The sequence below is a fragment of the Artibeus jamaicensis genome, unplaced genomic scaffold, assembly GCF_021234435.1.
Source record: "Artibeus jamaicensis isolate MK-2021 breed Jamaican fruit bat unplaced genomic scaffold, CSHL_Jam_final scaffold_369, whole genome shotgun sequence".
Lineage (NCBI taxonomy): Eukaryota > Metazoa > Chordata > Mammalia > Chiroptera > Phyllostomidae > Artibeus > Artibeus jamaicensis.
The window spans coordinates 4,688,565-4,706,030 of NW_026522042.1; the positions used below are offsets into that span (position 1 = coordinate 4,688,565).

Consider the following 17,466-nt stretch of genomic DNA (forward strand, 5'->3'; position numbering starts at 1 on the left):
CATAGCTATGTCTTCATGTTTACTAGGAAGTGTTTTGAAAACTAAGCTTGTATTAACAACTTAAATTATCTTTAGGTTCACCATCATTAATAGCAAACAATTGGGAAGTTATTCTTGTATCTTTCAAGAAGAAAAGGAAAAAAGGGGCACATTTAATTTAAAAGGTCAGTACTAATAATATGTAAAGTTATAACCAGTATTCTAAGAATTCTAAATCCCCCAGTTCTTAAATTATTATTACACTGCTAAACATAATGCACCTGAAAGACATTCATAATATGCTTTCCACTGAAGTGTAAGTGGCAGCCTTTAAAACGGTGCTTCCTCTTGTCTGCCCAGAGGTCGGATTGTATTTCCCAGACTACTCCCACTTAGCTTCCAGCCCTCATTTAAGCACAGGCTTTAGTTAAAAGGACCAGGCTGCCATGTCATTTGTAAGTCATAGCAGTCTTTTCTTCCTTCCCTCCCTCCCTCCCTCCCTTCCATCCATCCCTCCATCCCTCCACCCCTCTAAACTCAGAGCTTTTATAATGGCCCTTCGGGTGTCCAAGTGACTGCAGTCCTAGGCTGTGAGAATATGTGTCACATGTGGAAACTCAGGGAAACCATAAAACTTTAAAATAATACAGAGACACAAAAGGGCTGCCTGCTTTGGAGGCCATCGAGTTAAGGACTTCCCAGAACGTGATGCCCGGCTCTCCCTTGTGGAAACGGACAAATCAATGTATTTTACTCCTGCCATCATTAAAACGAAACTTTAAAGATCTCAGACACATCAAAAAGACTAGTCATTCAAGTTCAATAGTCATCTTCAGGAAAACCCCCACGTGGTGACAGGTTAGTGAACACAGTGTCCACACTGGTGTTTCAGAAGTGCAGTCTGGTGCCATATTGATTGACTACTTTGGACTTTTCTACACATTAACTTCCCAGCAAACAAGAGAAATCATTGTCCAGCTAGCTGCTGGGACAAAATAGGGACACTGTCCGGGAGGCCCTTCTACAGCAGCGTGGCCTGCTCTGTCACTGCCGTGATGTGAGGTGGCTCGCTCCTACACACCCCCCTGCTTCCTTCTCCACTCACCGGCTTACTTCTTAAGGTTCTGTAACTGTGCCATCTCGGTAAACACAGTAAATCCTGGTGTTTATGGAACTTGGTCTTGGCAAAGGCAGAAAACTGTTATCCTCTTTTGATTATTTTGATCATGTACATTCTCTCTCAACCTTCTTTCCTTCATTTGTCTAATTTAACTTAGGGAAGTATAAACTATATACAGTTCCTTCCTTTAGTCATTCTTTTCCTTCCCTTTTTTATTTTCCTTTTCCTTCTGTCTTTTCTCCAGCCTCCCTTCTCCCCTTCCCACAGAGTTAAAAGGATATCGAACACATGTACACATGTGTGCACACACACACAATCGCAGTCAAGATTTTACTGAGTCTCCATTAAATATGTAAAGAAGACCTCAAGGTCTTACAGTACTCAGCAAATCTGGAGGCTTAATGTGGTTCCAGGAAATTGAATTTTAAAAATAGTTTTATTGCTCACTTCTAAAAGGCTTTGTCTTCTACACGTGTGCACTAGTTACGCCTCTTCAAAGGTTAAATATTGACAACATTACGTGTTTCTCAGTAGCTTTCTTGTACTAAATTACCTGAGCCATTATTTGGAAGTGATTGTTCCTACTTCTAATGGGAAGGTGAATGGGAACATTTCACTTTTCAATATACCAGTAGATTTAATGCCAGTAGTCTTCTTTTTAAAAGATATAATGTGATATGTAACCAAGATTTATTTATTTTTTTAAACATGTTTAAAGATTTTTATTTATTTATCTTCAGAGGGGAAGGGAAAGAGAGAGGGAGAGAAGCATCAATGTATGGTTGCCTCTTCTGCATCCCCTGCTGGGAACTGGCCTGCAACCCAGGCATGTGCCCTGACTGGGAATTGAACCGCAGTTGTTTGGTTCGCAGGCCTGCACTCAATCCACTGAGCTACACCAGCCAGAGGTTAATGCCAATAGCCTTGAAGGAGGGCTCCTGATTTCGTGTCTTTCAGAGATAAAGGGTCCAGAGTTGGCTGGAGCACCAATGTATAGCCTACATAGGAAATCAAGTGCTTTAGGAATAAAAGTGGCACTGAACATTTACTTCTTTAAAAAAATAGTTTTCTTGAAGCACTTTAGTTCAGTTTATTAGGTGCAATGCCCACTGAACATTAATATAACTTTTAAGCGTGTACTAGGTATATCATGAGGATATTTATAAAATTAGTAAGTTGAGCCCTTCTAGATCTTTTGGAAAATAGTAATCCTCTGTAATTTATCTAAATTAATACTGTTTTGAAACTAATTTCTTTTGATTACAATTTAGAGATGTGTGGGCATCTGCAGAACAACTCCTGTTGCAGGTAATTTAATTAGGTCTGTAAGGCTTAAAGAACGGTATGTATTTTTGTCAACGTCCCATTATGCTTTCTCCACATGGGCTGCGTAGGTTTTAAGGAGGATTATCTTTCCTTAGCAGTACTACAACTGTGCGTGGATAAGGAGCCTGCTTTATAAACTCTATTTTCAGTTGAGCCAAAAAAAAAATTTCTGCTGTTGACTTCATGAGTCAGCTGTAGAGCGTGCTCTCCAAACAGTTTATCAGCAGTGCTCCTGTCTCTGCCTTTCTGGGCACCGGGTGATTTATTGCTACAAGATTGTAAAAGGGCCGCCACGTCCCTGATTGGTCCAGCGCAGAAAGCCCTGGCTGACTGTGTGCATTTGCCTGCTGATGCCCGTAATGGAAGGCAGCCGATGTCGGTGATTGCCTTCCTCCCCAGGCGGATGAGTGATGATGTACAGGGCTTCTCTGCAGTGGCTCAGATATTCTGAGGTCGTTGCTACACTATTTATCAGTGTTAAAATCTCTTAGCAGAAAGATGCCGTTTGGTTGGTATAGGACCAGTGACAGGACATGGAACGCTGGGGTGTCATGGGGAGGTTTTGAGTTTTGATGGTGCCGTGTGCTATGACACGTGGGCCCACCACCATCTTCACTGGGAAGTGCCCCAGAGACCAGTGTGGCAGTGTGGCAGTGTGGCTGGAACCCCAGCTGCAAACCCCGGGGTTGAAGTTGGCTGTCCGTGACCATATGGAAGATTCTTTTCTTAATCTGAAACTAAATAAACTAAGCCCCAAACGACCAGGTTGGTTTTTTCTGGTTCGTGAACATGTAGATAGAAATCGCCAACCTTGGAACTCCACAGGGCCTTCTCTTTCACTCAGGGGATCGCAGAACCCATTTTCCTGGAGATCAGCCTAACTCAGCAAATTCACCGTCTTTAAGAATGGATGCTTCTAATCGCATATGTCCTGGTTTATCCCAAGTTCCAGGAGGTCAGCAGGACACATTCGAATGCAGCATTACTGTCCTTCTGCTCACGAATACTTCCAAATACAAGCCGCAGCCCACACCACCTGTACCTGTGCCTGCGGAGTGGTTCAAACCAGCGACGCCCCCCGAGCACAGAGCATTTTATCATTTAGACCCATGCTGCCAGCGTCAGCCACAGAAGGCAGAGCCTGGCGGTGGTTAGTGTTGTCATGACCATCAGTCCGGGGACAGCAGGAAACACAGGAGATGAAAGAAGGCAGAAGGTCTGTTTGTTTCCCCCTGGCACCACTGCCGTCCGCAGTCTGTGTCCCGATCTGAACGCTTCGTGGAGATGGCTTCTTGGTGCTGCAATGCATCCCTCCCCCGAACCTCGCAAAACACCCAAGGTTTTCTTGAAAAGTCCCTTCCGGCGGCAGGTATGCTTCCCACGCCTCTGCTGCTTAGACGGCTATTGATAAAGCGTCTCTTTGACTGTGGTTTCCCTAAGACATGGCTTTCCTTCCGCTTTGGGTTCTCAGGCTGCGGGTCCACGTCAGTGTTTTGATCATATTCCGACACCTATTTTCCTGCTGAATCGTGACCTGTCATCTCTTCAGAAGAAAGCACGCTGAGATGGAGAAGGGGGGTCACTACCTGGGAGACCAGCAGGTGGGGGACACAGGAACTGCCGGCCGCCAGTTTCAGTCAGCCTTCAGGGCAGCGTTTGCCCTGAGGCAGCCTTGCCTGGCTCTGGAAGTGGCTGCATCCACAGCTGCATTATTAAAAGCACGGCTCCACTCCGTCTGTGGTCTGGAAGGAGCCTGGGGCTTCAGAGAAGATTCCCTGCTTGAGCCAGGAATCTTGAGTCTCTGCTCAATCTGCAAGTCTTCAGCTGGGGCCTCTTCTGGGTTGAACTTTTGTTGTTAAAGATTTTATTTATTTATTTTTAGAGAGGGGAAGGGAGGGAGAAAGAGAGGGAGAGGAACATCAGTGTGCGGTTGCCTCTTGCATGCCCCTTACTAAGGGCCTGGTCTGTAACCCAGTCATGTGCCCTGACTGGGAATTGAATCGGTGACCCTTTGGTTCACAGGCCGGCACTGAATCCGCTGATCCACACCTGCCAGGACTGGGTTGATCTTCCCAAGTGGGACTTTATGTTGGCTGTGCTCATGTGCTCTCACACTTCATTTAATAACAAAGCTACCCCAGGCGTTGGGTATATTGCAGCGAAGTATGATCAGGAAGTGGTGCTGAGCTAACAGATGAATAGTGTTTTGTCCAAAAACCCAAGAATAACTTTGTTCTCACTTGGTCCAATCATTTCCTCACAATAAAATATCAAATATAGAAATATACACAAAAAAGACACCAAAGCAAAATAAAATATGATGATGATTAGCCAGCCTTGGCCACACACCTTGCTGAAATCCTTGAAGGCCTGACCTCATGGACCGCTGCTTTTTTCTCAGTGAGGGTCTCACTGACCTCACACCAAAGCACAGGCACCTGTTCCTCCAGGTCAAGCCCAAGCTCAGTCTGGTGGTTGCCACTCCACGTCAGAGGATACACCCTCATGAACCAGGACACGCGCTGGTCATGGGGGTCCAAACTCCCTGCCCCCAGACACAGGGCCCAGTCGGAGCCCTGAAATGTGACCCATCCAGGACAGCCCTCTCTGGACTGGGGAACCGGAGGGCTGGAGGAGAGGAGGGGATTTACATCAAGGTCACCAGGGACCTAAGTCCACAGATCGCTGCCCTGCCTTCGGCTGCCACCTGCCCCATGTCTAGTGGAGGAAACTAGCTCCACCGTAAGAAAACAAAACACTACAGTGTTCTGTGGTTCAGCCTGATTTAGGTCATTCCTACCCTGACACTTGACCTCATTGTCTTATTTCTCCAAAGCGTATGCTTTACTTATTATGTCAGCACCAGGACAGATAGCCAACCAACTCTCGTGGACCCTAGAGTTGCTTCCAGTTTTCTCATGTGGGTTGTTTTCCTCGGCGAGCATGCGCTCTGGGTCTGCAAAGGAGCCCTGAAGGCGCAGCCGCAGGCTGAGCCAACCGAACCAAACTGGTGGAAGCAGCTTGACCCAACAGGGCAGAGCACTGGGGTAAGAGTGTTCTGCACGGGGGTCCGCCTATCAGTAATCAGTGTTGTAGCTGGACCCGCGCTCATGGTTCTGACTATGACTGCAACACGCCTGCCCTGCCTCAGGAAACTGCAAAACTGCAGGTTGGATTCTTAGGAGACCCAGAAGGGACACAGCCCAGCCGGGGCCACAGGGGTTGTGGGGAGAGAGGCTGAATAAGCACCGGGCTGAGGTTCTGCTTTTATTGGGGCCATGGGTGGGGCCCAGGGTTTCGTGGGCTCACTCCTATTGGTGAATTTAAACAAAAGGAGTGGAACTTTAAAGCACAGGAAGAGGAACTAAACAAGTGGTCCACACACTCATTATTGAAACCGACCAAGACCTTTAAAACAGAGGAGCCGCCGTGGGTGACGGTGGCCGTGACCTAGCCCTGCGGGTGGCCCTTGTTTCCCTGAGATGGCCGTCTCTGAAGCGGGTGCCCTGGCCATCGAAAGCACTTGAATTTCGAACTAGAAAACAGAAGTCAGGGCTTTGCTGTGCAGAGACACTGCACTTTTCTGTCTACACAGGCACGTGGGCAGCAATTACTCCCTTATTCAAAATTACAGCTTTTGGTTGTTTCAAAGTGTTGTTTGCTGTATTCTGCCCTTTCTTGGTAAGAGCAGTGTGTAGTGAATGGGACATTTCATTCTTATTCTTAGATCTTATTACGTTATGTGAAGTTATTCCGAGTTCTCTTCCTGTCCCATACACTACCTAGATCCAAAACCAAGATTTTCTTTTTAAGGTTTTAACCAAGCTCATTCCATCTCTTGTATGATAAGGAGCAGTAATTAGGCACCCTGATTTAAAATGTTCTAATGTATACTTAGAACATTTTTAATTTTTAAAACAAACAAAATCTGCTTCGACCACTTTAGCCAAGCACCTGAAAGTGCGCCCCTGTCGCTTCATGAAGTCGTCTGCTCCACTGTTCGCTGCCACCACCAGCCACTCAAAGCTCCTTTTTCTTCGTTCTTCTGGGCCTGTTCTCCCATGAATTCGTCTCTATTTTTCATCACCTTTCCATTTGAACCTCCATTTTCAAACGGGCGGGGTGGTCCGTGAGGGACTCAGCTTGGAGCCTTTGCCTCCTTTTGGCTGCACCCACGCATTCTGGCGGTTCCGAGATGAGTTCAGAAGAATTCCTTTTTCTTCTGGGTCACTTCTTCTCTGCCCCACGTGGCCAGCCGGCCAGTCGTCCTGCACGTGACGATGATGCACCCGGGGAAGCTGGCTGATGAGCGCTGCGCAGAAAGGCTGCGGGCATCACAAACCACCCGGTTCAGAGAAGCAGTGGTACCCGGTCACGACAGAAGTTTGAGCGTTGTGGTGTTTCCTCTGCATCTCGCACTTTCTGGCACCTGTTCCCATGTGGAATCCTGTACAGCAGAGGTGTCAAACTCATCTTCACGGGGGCCACGTCAGCCTCGTGGTCGCCTCCAAAGGGCCGAGTATAATTTTAGGGCTGTGTAAATGTAACTACACTTTCACAGTTAAGGGCGGGCTTGGTGCTGCCGCGGGTGGAAACAAGGCAGAGGGCGGATTGGGGTGTTTGCCGCCTGTGACGCACAGCTACACTGCGAGGCACGTTGGGGTCACCGCGTGTGTCCTCAGTGCGGCTGACGCTGAAGCTGCCGTTGCCATTCAGGTCTTCTGTGGACCCAAACTTTGTCTTTGTCACGCTGCTGGCATGTTGTACTGTCTCTTTCAAACACTCATGACCTGATCTTTGGAATGGACACACAGTGACCACTTGTCCCTTAGTGTCCCTCAGCCCAATGGTGACCAATCAGGCTGTGGGACTCCTTTCCCAAGGAGTGCGCAGAAGATCTCCTGGCCAGCACACCAGTGTCTTCCAGCTACGATGGCGTCGGTCGGGCTAGTCATGTGCACTTGGGTCCCTATTCCCACAGGGACACCCCAGTGCCACCTCACCAGCCTTTCATAAACTACGAGTCAGGTCAATATACATTCTGATTGGCAAGTCGCATCTTCAGTTACGTAGAATTGTGGGCCGTTCGGCACCATCACAACATATTTCCCTGGCTATGAGAAGTGGAGAACCAGTGCTTACAGGTGGCTCTGTCGTCCGTCTCAGCGTCACTGAAGCATTCGAGGGTGACAGTCCCTCCTCTCACTGACCTCTCGTTATTATCAGCAGTGCCTCAGTCGGTACCCCACAGGTTGGTGGGCCCAACGGAGGAGAGGCTGATGGTGTAATTACATTATATTTATTTAGGCCCCATTTAAACAGTATGGAAAAAAGAGTACTTCCCCCACTCGTCACTGTGACAGTGATCACCGCAGGACAGAGCCCACGAAGAAACCACACTCTACAGCTCTGCTTTTACCCCTTCTCTGCTGCTTAGACAAGTCAGAATTTCTTTTGTAGTTGTTAGCAATTATTTTTCCCTTCTTCATCTGTACAGTTCACACATCCAGCAGGGACCTAATTATCTTTGGGTAGGAAAGAGCCAAGAGAACTTGGAAAATGCGTTTAATATAGAAACAATTTTAGTCATTCAAATTGATCTTTCTGTTCCCCACCCTCACTCTCTCCAAAATAAAACCTAAAAATAGGATAACAGATCAATACCAAAGAATACCTACAAAATTTGTGAACATCGTATTAAAACTCAGACAGTTTTTTTACATTCTGTCTCTGTTGGCAAACCAAACAACAACAAAAAAGGAAAAAACAAAACACAAAACCAAAACCTTGCTTAAATTAGTAAAAGGAAAAGAAAAAGTATCAACAAAAGTAATCTTAGTTGACAAGTCTACGTAGTCTTTGAAGCAACTCAGAAGGAACTGGTTTCGCCATGGAAACAATTGGTTGGCTTTTTATTATTTTATGTTTTAACTTATTGGCCAAATTATTTGGTCCTTAACACTTAATTTTTCTAAAGCCAGCTGTCATTTTTATTTCTAATGGCATCTACTTCAAACTTAAGAAATTTATTACAGTGCATATGAATTTATATATTTATAAAACCACATGAAAGGATTTTTTAGTTTCTTTTCTTTCCTACTCTATTCTCTTGCTCTTAATTTTCCCACGTTCCTTTTCATGTTCCTTCTTTAACTCTTTGATGGCTTTTCATTCATCTGTATCAGCTAAAGAATTTATATACTGACAATTTTGTCTCCTCAATCAAATGCCATCTAGGAATAAAACTTTGAAAAAAAATTGCTCTAAAGTAGCTTAATAGGTAGGAAGAAATAGGCTTGGAACATAAAATTTCTTATCCAACCATGTAACAATTTATTATAGTACTTCTCATTGTTATTAGATTCAATACTAGAAGATCTTTCTTTTATTTCTGCATTACAATTACATTTAGCTATCTACTACCTAACTGTTTCTATTATACACCCTGACTATTATAACTAGTTTCATTTTTATAGAACTAAAACTAAAGTCATATTAATGAGAAAACAAAAGAAAGTAACTTCAACTTGAATACATCCTCCTTACTCAAACTCTTTCAGTAATATGCATTTCTCTAAATTTCTCTTAGTCCCTGAAATTCATGGCAAAAACAAACCATTGATCACTTATGTGGGGGATTCCACGGTCTTGATGTGTAAATGCCAAGGTTGTTTTCCTCTAAATTGGACCTGGTACAGCAGTAACGGGAGTGTGCAGGTAAGATCGTATTTCTTTGAGTAGAAGAAAAAAATTACTTCATAAATAATGAGATTATAGCAGCCTCAGAATTCCTAGGACTATTTATAGGTCTGTTATCTTTTTCTTTAGTATGTATTCATACAGAGAGAACAGTGGTACATGCAGCTGTCATTGATGTTTTTAGCTTAGGGCATTATACATCTGCAAATGTACTGTTTCATTAGCTGGTACTTTGCTTTTTAGATTTAAGCAATGCATTTAAACTTTTTGGAAGGAGGTTAAAAGGAAAAAATAAGTCGTTTTTCACTGACGACCTTAGAAACAATCCAACAAAAAAAGATCCTTTTTCTTTTATTGTTTCAGGAAAGTAACTAGAAAAAAAGAGTCCTTTTTCTTTTCCTGCTTCTGTCTCTAGAGAACAGAATGAAACCTTGGTAATTGAATTTAGGTCTTAGGTTATTTTATTAACCCTCTTTGGCCTTTTTTTGACCTCGCAGAGACTTAAGGGAAGCCAAATACTTAATATTCTTATTAAGGAATTAATGGCTATTGAAAGAGCCGATATTAAGAAAAACGGGAGTATTCAAGAAGTCACTTCCGGCTCTCTTTCTTCCTTTGAAATAGCCTCAAATAGTACAAACATTTAAGAAATTGCCCTTCAGGGGACACCATCTATTGCCCTGCTGCTAAGGATCATGGAAATGAAGCCTTCTTTGCGAAGGCCAGCTGTAATTCTAGAAGGAACAGGACGAGACAGTAGAGGTCGTACCATGAAATATTAACTTCCTTCTGAGACAAAATTCGTACTGTTGAAGGAGAGAGAAGGGACTTAAGAAGGTACAGTGGCTGATTCTGTACTGTTGGTTTGATTTTTCAAAGAAATAGTTCCGAGTCATTTAGGAGTAGACTTAAACCACTACTGTTTCTGCTTATCTTGGTGATGATTGGGAAAGGCAATCACTTTTCGTATACAAATATTTTTTTAAAATGTAAACTTGTAAAAATATTCACTGTGGTTTGGAAATACACAGTTTAATTTACTAATGCGTATCTGATACTGACAAAGGTACCCTGTATCTAATTATGTTACCTTTTCAAATGTCATCTGTGCTTCTCTCCATTTGCTCTACTAAATTTCTCTAAACTTGGCCCTCAGCATGGGTCATATTAGGATGTGAGAAAAACGCAAGGAACGGGGTGTAGGTTAAGTGGTTTTTCAAGATGCTGATGAACCAGCTGCACCGGAATCGACCACCTGGGAGGCCCATTGCTGGTGCTCTGAGTCATCACTGAGTTAGAGAGGATGCGTTTGTGTCCATCTTCACAGGTAGCTGTGCACAGAGAGCGTATTACTACAATTAGGGGGTGAATAATAGACCCACACAGAGCTCCTCATTGGACCACCTCTGAGAATGCTTGCAGATGAACGTTTATTGAACAGTGCAGGTGAGTGATAGAGCCCTGAGGGCAGCCTGGGAGTAAAATTTAATTTAAATGGATCAAATAAATAAGCCCCCAACAGCTTAAGATGGCTCTTCAGTGACTGGGAAAACCCAGTGAATCCCTGAGAAGCTAGCGTGCCTGAGAGAGACAGAAAATTCCAATGTGAGAAGACAGAGAGTGGGCAGACCACCGCATACACTGGACTCACTGGGGCTTTCTGCCAGTCCTTACGCACCATCTTTAAAGGCCTGAAGGTTTCCTCTTCAGTTTTGGTTGGAGGACCTCCCAGTGTCAGGAGCCAGCGATCCTCTATTGTCGGAACAATCAGATTTGATAGCTTCATTAATTTAATCCCACATTTAATGTATGCCTGTGCTTGTGAAGGAGGAAGTTCTTTGAACAGCCAGTCAGGAATTAGAGCGTGAAGCCTAGAGGGCTGGAGGGTTTCTGTATTTTTAATCCTCACATTACATTTGCCTCTGATGACCTACATGCTGCAGTTTTGAACCTTTGGTGTTAATTAAGTATGCAAAACAAAGTTTACTTCTCCTGCATTTGATGCCCTTCAGAGATCCAACTCTGACAGGACTCCAGCTCTGTTATGCATAACTTCTCACAAATTTTAATGTGCCCTTTTCCGCTAAGCAGTTTCCTCGGCACTATCTTAGAGCGTCTGCTCCAAACTGGACCCTTTAGCTGGTGTGTGCAACCTCGGCCCACGGGGCTCAACACAAAATCGTAAATTTACTTAAAACATGATGAGATTCTTTGTGTATCATTACATGTCACATTGTATTGAATGTGTGATCCGAGACAACTCTTCTTCTTCCAGTGCAGCCCAGAGACACCCAAAGGTTGGACACCCCAGATTTAGGGTGTGCAGCTTATATGCAGTATGATAGGAATGGGTTTCAATGTCTCCTTCTATTAGGTTCCGCTTGATGCTCAAATGACCGATAAGTATGTGATCAATGGAACGAGTGTCAATGAAACGAGGCTCAAGATAATGAACCTCTCTGAGGAAGACCAGGGGACCTACAGGTGCCACGCGGAGTTCCCGTTGGGCGAGATCGAAGACCAGCTCCAGCTGGTTGTGCTGAGTTACCTGGTGCCCCTCAAACCGTTTCTTGCAATAGCTGCGGAGGTGGTTATTTTAGTGACTATCATTCTGCTTTGTGAAATGTATACCCAAAAGAAAAAGAACCGCCCAGGTAGGGTTTGTTTTAATTTTTTTAGATAACATTCTCATGTTATGACTTAATACATTACAGGGGCTTTAGGGTTTGGGGGGGGAATCTAGTTTTTGTTCTTTGGGGTGATATTTATATTAATATCAGTGGTGATGGTGAGCTATGAGCTTGTGTCAATGGTCTTCCTATTTCAACTCACCAAACTATTTCAGTGTTAAAATAGACCTTCCCACCTTTCCTTTGGCGTTACTGGTCCCTACGCACCAGTTAAGGAGATAGATGCTTTGGTCGTGGACTGCACATTGGGAAATTCTGTGGTAGCTTAATATCAAAGGCAAACAATTACTTGTTCAGGTAGATGACTCACTTAAAATTGTTTTACCATGCATTGTAGAGTTCTCATGGAAGAGACACTGTCCTGTTAGTTGCTGGTTTTCATAGGCTCCACCTGATAGATTGCAGGTTCAGAAACCAATGGCCCCCTCTCAGGAAAGTTATCTTCAATTCTGTATTCTTTCCTGATTTTGCACTACATTTTTAATAACTTCAATACTTTTAAATTAATCTGTCAATCAACCCTGTCTTGAAAATCCGAGGCAGCAGACATTGCCTAGTGGAAATGCCAGGTGAGGCGTGAGAGCAGGAAGGCGCAGCTGTCCCGTGTCCCTTGTCTCTCGTTCCCCGGGGAAAACAGCACAGCGTGTCTCTAACTCGGGGGAAAGCTGAATCGAACGTACTGCTCCATAGGAATCATAAACTAATCTTAATATTAACATTTATATTCTTCCTTCATTACACAGATGATGGGAAAGAATTCGAACAAATTGAACAGCTGTAAGTAGCAGTTTTTCTAGATTCATTTTCACGTGAGAGAAACACAGATAATCATGAAATAGGATGAAATGTTTATAGTTGGGGGGAATCCCCCGGGTGTGTTACGTGTGTGTTCCCTTCTGTCCCTGTTGCGGTGAGACGCCTGGAATTTGCCTGCTGTCATTGGGCTGTCCCGCACCATGACTTCCACTTCTCTGTGCTTCCCTTTTCCCCTCAGAAAGGGGGCTTAACGTCAGCACTTACAACACAGGGCCGTCGGATTACAGGGTATTACACCTGTAAAGTGCCTGGGCTGGGGATTTGGTGTGCAGAAGGGGATCAGTAAGCACAAGGAAGCGCTGTGGTGCGATGCACCGATGCCCAACCCTGGTTGCATTTCTGATCACTCGGGGTGCTCAGTGACCCCGACCTTCCTGGGTCTCCAGGTCTGAACTCCCTGGGCTTGGTGCCTGGGCATCTGCATTTCTCCCACATGTCAATCACTGATGCAGATTCCCTGTCATGTTGAAAACAGCTGGCCTAGAATTCCATCAGCCATTACTTTCGAAGGCACCCAGCTTGTGCCACGGGCTGGCACAGCCCCCTCTGTGTTGAGCTGAGTGTGACAAGGGCTGGGACAGAGGTTATGGGGATGGGCCTGGTGTGCTGAAGCTGAAGTTCAGTTCCTCCAAACCTGAGCACCGGCTGATGGAGCCCAGCGGCAGAGGCAGCCTAGGCCAGGGTGGAAATCTGAGCGACATCTGGTTTATACCTGGAAGTCGTACCTCTTCCTCTCCTTCATCTTTTTCATCCATCCCCTCCTCTCTGGCAACCGTCTGTTTGTTCTCTGCTTCTGAGTCAGTTTCTGCTTTGTTTGTTCATTTGTTTTCTTTTTTAGAGCCCACTATGAGTGAAATCTTACGGTATTTATCTTCCTCTGATTTATTTCACTTCACATAATGCTCTCTAGGCCTATACATTAGCCACAGGGCTGTAATGCCCAGCATAGAGGAAATAGTCCATAATATCATGATAACTTTGTGTGGGGATAGATGGTTGTTGGACTTGCTGTGGCGGCACATTGTAAGGTATACAGATGTTGAATCCCTATCTTGTGCACCTGAGACTAATACAGTATTTATGTCAATGACACTTCAAAAAATCTGAGTATAGAGTCAAGGGCTGAAGACCAGGAAAATGAGACCAGAGGACAGCAGAAACTAGAGGCCTAGCCAACTGTTACCAAAACAAAATTGCACTTAAATTTTCTTGCTGTCAGCAGGCAGGAGCTCTGAGGTGTGGGTGCTGTAGCCACCACGCTCAAAGAGTAGGGCATGAGTGTGCCCTTGTCATTTAGATAGTTGTAGACATTATTCAACACAGTTGTTTTTACTCAATTCACATAGGGCAGGTGAAATGAGTCAATGCTCTACGAAGTTCTAAATTAAGGCCATTAAATAATTACATCGGGAGTCCTGTATCCCCAGACAGGAATAGAAGTATTGTCATAGAATCACACGCTCCCAGTTGGAAGAGAACTAATCGCCTCTCTTTCCGGATAACCTGGACATCTTGTTTATATTCATGTGAACTCTTCATCCTTCTGGTTCTCATGTATAGAGTCCCTCTCTTCTACTTCAAGCTATATGAAATGCTTGACAGTCGTTGTGATGTCTGAACAATCCCAGCTTTGCCTGGCTCTCCCTCCAGCCACCAGCTCAGCCTCCCAGGTGCTTCTGAGCATCCCCTCGCGGCGACCTGGGGGCTGCTCCGGGCTCAGCACATGCGAGTCTATTTAGGACACGCTCTGAAAGGCTGGTACCCGAACAGCATGAAGCAGGCCATCACTTCTCAATGGTTCAATTCCCATTCATGTAGCCTACTCTATTTCAGAAATACTTTAAAAATATTTTTTCTAGAGTATCAGCACTGTTGGAGTGTTTCGATTTCTAGTACGATGCCTTAATTTTTTTTTTTGATTTTTTGAAATTGGGATATTGTCCATCAGTTTTTACATCCTGTACTGCTCCATTGAGATCACTGTTTCATTTTTCTCATCTGTGGGTTACAGCTTTATCCTTAGATTTTACGCAAGGGTCAAAGGTCCTTGAACTCATTTGGACCAACCTTTTGCCAATGCTCTTCCAGAATTCTTAGGAGATAAATTTATTTTTGACAGAAAATAAATATTATGTATCAATATATTTTATATATAATGTTTATTTACATACATGCGTGTTTAGAAACCAGTGATTTGTTGGTGAAATGATTTTTTAAAATGCCTCTAAACACGTAACATCTGAACAGGCTGGCCTGAATACCCATTCAAATGGTCCAACAAGGCCCTCCCTCATTATCTGATTCACTGGGACATTTCACCCACAAAGTCCTGTCTATCTGACTCGCCCCCAAGGTTCTAATGTAATTGATTTGGTGGTTGAATTCATCCTCTGATGTTAAATAGCTAAATGAGCCCGAAGCTGCCCATAAGACCTGGAAGGGCACGCTATACGTCCTCGTTAGCTAGGTTAGTCACTCTTGTCTCCAGAATCTGAAGCCCAGACTTGTATCCTTGCTCTGATGCACACAGGGTAGATAAAGAACCATGTTTAGCCTCTAATTCAATGTAATAAACATGTCAAATTACAGCACCTGTATCTCACATATTGGCTGAGCTCCTAATGGGCCATTATCTTACATTTGTTGAAACAACACACGCATCACAGCCATATCCCCGAGCCCCCACCCACGTTCAGGGAGAAGCAACCCTCCCTCCAAGTAAAATAAACAGGCCTTTGTCACTGTCGTCTTTGGCAACAAAATCGATGGCATAAAAACAATCACCATTATGAGTCAAACATTTTTAAGAGTGAATTCTGTCTGTAATTACCTCTCACATTAACCTGGTAGCCGGGAGACGGATGGTTACTGACTTAATTTTATGCAGTGTAAACATCTAGTGATTTTCTTTTTTATTTTCAATGCAGGAAATCAGATGATAGCAATGGTATAGAAAATAATGTCCCCAGGCACAGAAAAAATGTAAGTTACTTCTAAATGGTGTTCTAAGTAAAAGGTAAAATCCATTACACATAGGCTGTCTATTAATCCAGCTACTTGTTTGTTTGTTTGTTTGTTTGTTTCATTAAAGACCTAGTCAATCACTATGTGCTTGGGCAGGCTTGTTTACAATATTGTGGGGGAAAAGATATGGTCATACAAAAATAAATGACTTTTTTCTGCCACCAGAGAACCAATCTAAAAGTAAATTTATTGCACTGCTTATATATAGTTTTTTTCTCTTGTCACCATGAGCTGGTATCTTTTACAATTTTTCATGTAGTTCTTACTTCCCCCCTTTCAATTTTTCTGGATTTCTCTTTTATTCTTACATATCCCCATAGTTTTGGTTCATATTATCTTTTTGTGATTCATCAGTATTTTCCCCCCAGTAGCTGAGTAGGAGCGGTTGGTTTTAGCAATAGTTTGGGTCACCCCTTCCCAGCAGTTTTTGCTTTGCTAAAATGATGCCGTCACTACCTCATGCTAACCAGGACATGCTAATGAAGTTTCACTGTGTTTTATTTGGCTCAGGAATCTGTGGCCAGTGAATGAGAAGCACCGTGCCAATAGTCATGGGAAGATGGATGAAGAGTTTGTATTCCTGCTTTTTCTATGCTTCCTGTTAAGAACATCTGAGCTTTTATTTTTTAAAAGAATAAAGAGTTTAAGCAGCATGTTCAGCAGCAGCTTCATGAATAATAGATGCTATCTCAGATCTAAAGATGTTTTTGTTCTGTCATTATTTACATAAAAGCAAGGTAAATTGTATTAAATATGTTCTAGGAGCTTTAACCCAGGATAATAATTTCATCTGGTCCTCAGGGAACACAGACCAGACACCAGCAAAACCAGGTAATAGTTCATAGAGCTACTGTCACTCAAGACCTGCTTACAACCAAAGAATTCATTAAGAAGGAAGCCTTCGCCATTTGCCTTGAAAAGTGTTTCCCCCTAATTGCGCTTACTATGTATAAAACTGTAATAATAGTCATGTAAAATGCATCCTTCTGTCACCTCAAAGCAAAGTGTGTCTTTACTAGGAAGTGAGTACTTTTCGCCTTTGCTATGGATGGTTATTCTCTGCAGCTACAAGAAGAACACTGTTTTCCTCCAAACATTCTGGTTTAGGGTGAGGAAATAGAACCATGGGCTTCCCCAACCTGCATCACCACGGAAGCATCTGTCCCAGTCTGTGTCCCGTGCATCTGCACTGCTCCCCACAGGGCGGAAGTGATGCTTAGTCTTTACTGAGAGCATTTCTTTAAAGCCACGGGTTTGGGATTTCCTGAATCCATCGAGTACTGATGTTGGGCACAGGGCCATGTCGTCATAACACGGCACTGCTGCGAGAATGCTTGTGAGGTTCATGGTTTCCTGGCATCTTTGACTGGGTGCCTGGTCCCCTGGTGTCCGCAGCTTGCTCAGTACCTAAAAATGCACTATTACTGCCCCCCACCCCAACTCTTCTGTCTAAAATCCAGGAGTAGTGGAGTGCTTCTGTGATGCCGTGAATGCCTTAGACTTTTCTTCAAGGATAGACTACTCAGTAGCCCTCGCATATGTAACTGAAATATTATAAAGTCACTCTAACCAAACCACGTGAACTCTGAATAGACATGAAAATTCGTCAGTGGCTTTGATGAGAACATTAGAATCCTGCTGCGGAATACTGGATTGGGCTGAAGACGATGACGTGAAGCTGTTGAGTGTCTTGGTGGTGGGGGTCCTGTGTCCCACGGCTCGCAGAACGGTTGGAAGAAGAGGGCAGTTTGGGGTGTTGGCAAGGAACCCACAGTTCTTGGTGACTAGGGCATTAGAATTGGCATTCTAATT

The 17,466-nt window shown here is 44.0% G+C and overlaps 1 protein-coding gene across 1 annotated transcript in view; it reads left to right on the plus strand.

Annotated features, from left to right (window-relative positions):
• The window catches only part of EMB (embigin), a 40,630-nt gene extending 24,354 nt beyond the window's left edge, over positions 1-16,276 (plus strand). The window contains exons 5-10 of the mRNA XM_037145109.2: positions 76-164; positions 9,015-9,142; positions 11,499-11,778; positions 12,558-12,591; positions 15,558-15,612; positions 16,165-16,276. Coding sequence (XP_037001004.2) covers positions 76-164; positions 9,015-9,142; positions 11,499-11,778; positions 12,558-12,591; positions 15,558-15,612; positions 16,165-16,185 — 607 coding nt within the window. The 3' untranslated portion in view covers positions 16,186-16,276. The remainder of the gene's footprint in view (positions 1-75; positions 165-9,014; positions 9,143-11,498; positions 11,779-12,557; positions 12,592-15,557; positions 15,613-16,164) is intronic.
• Positions 16,277-17,466: the final 1,190 nt, after the last annotated feature.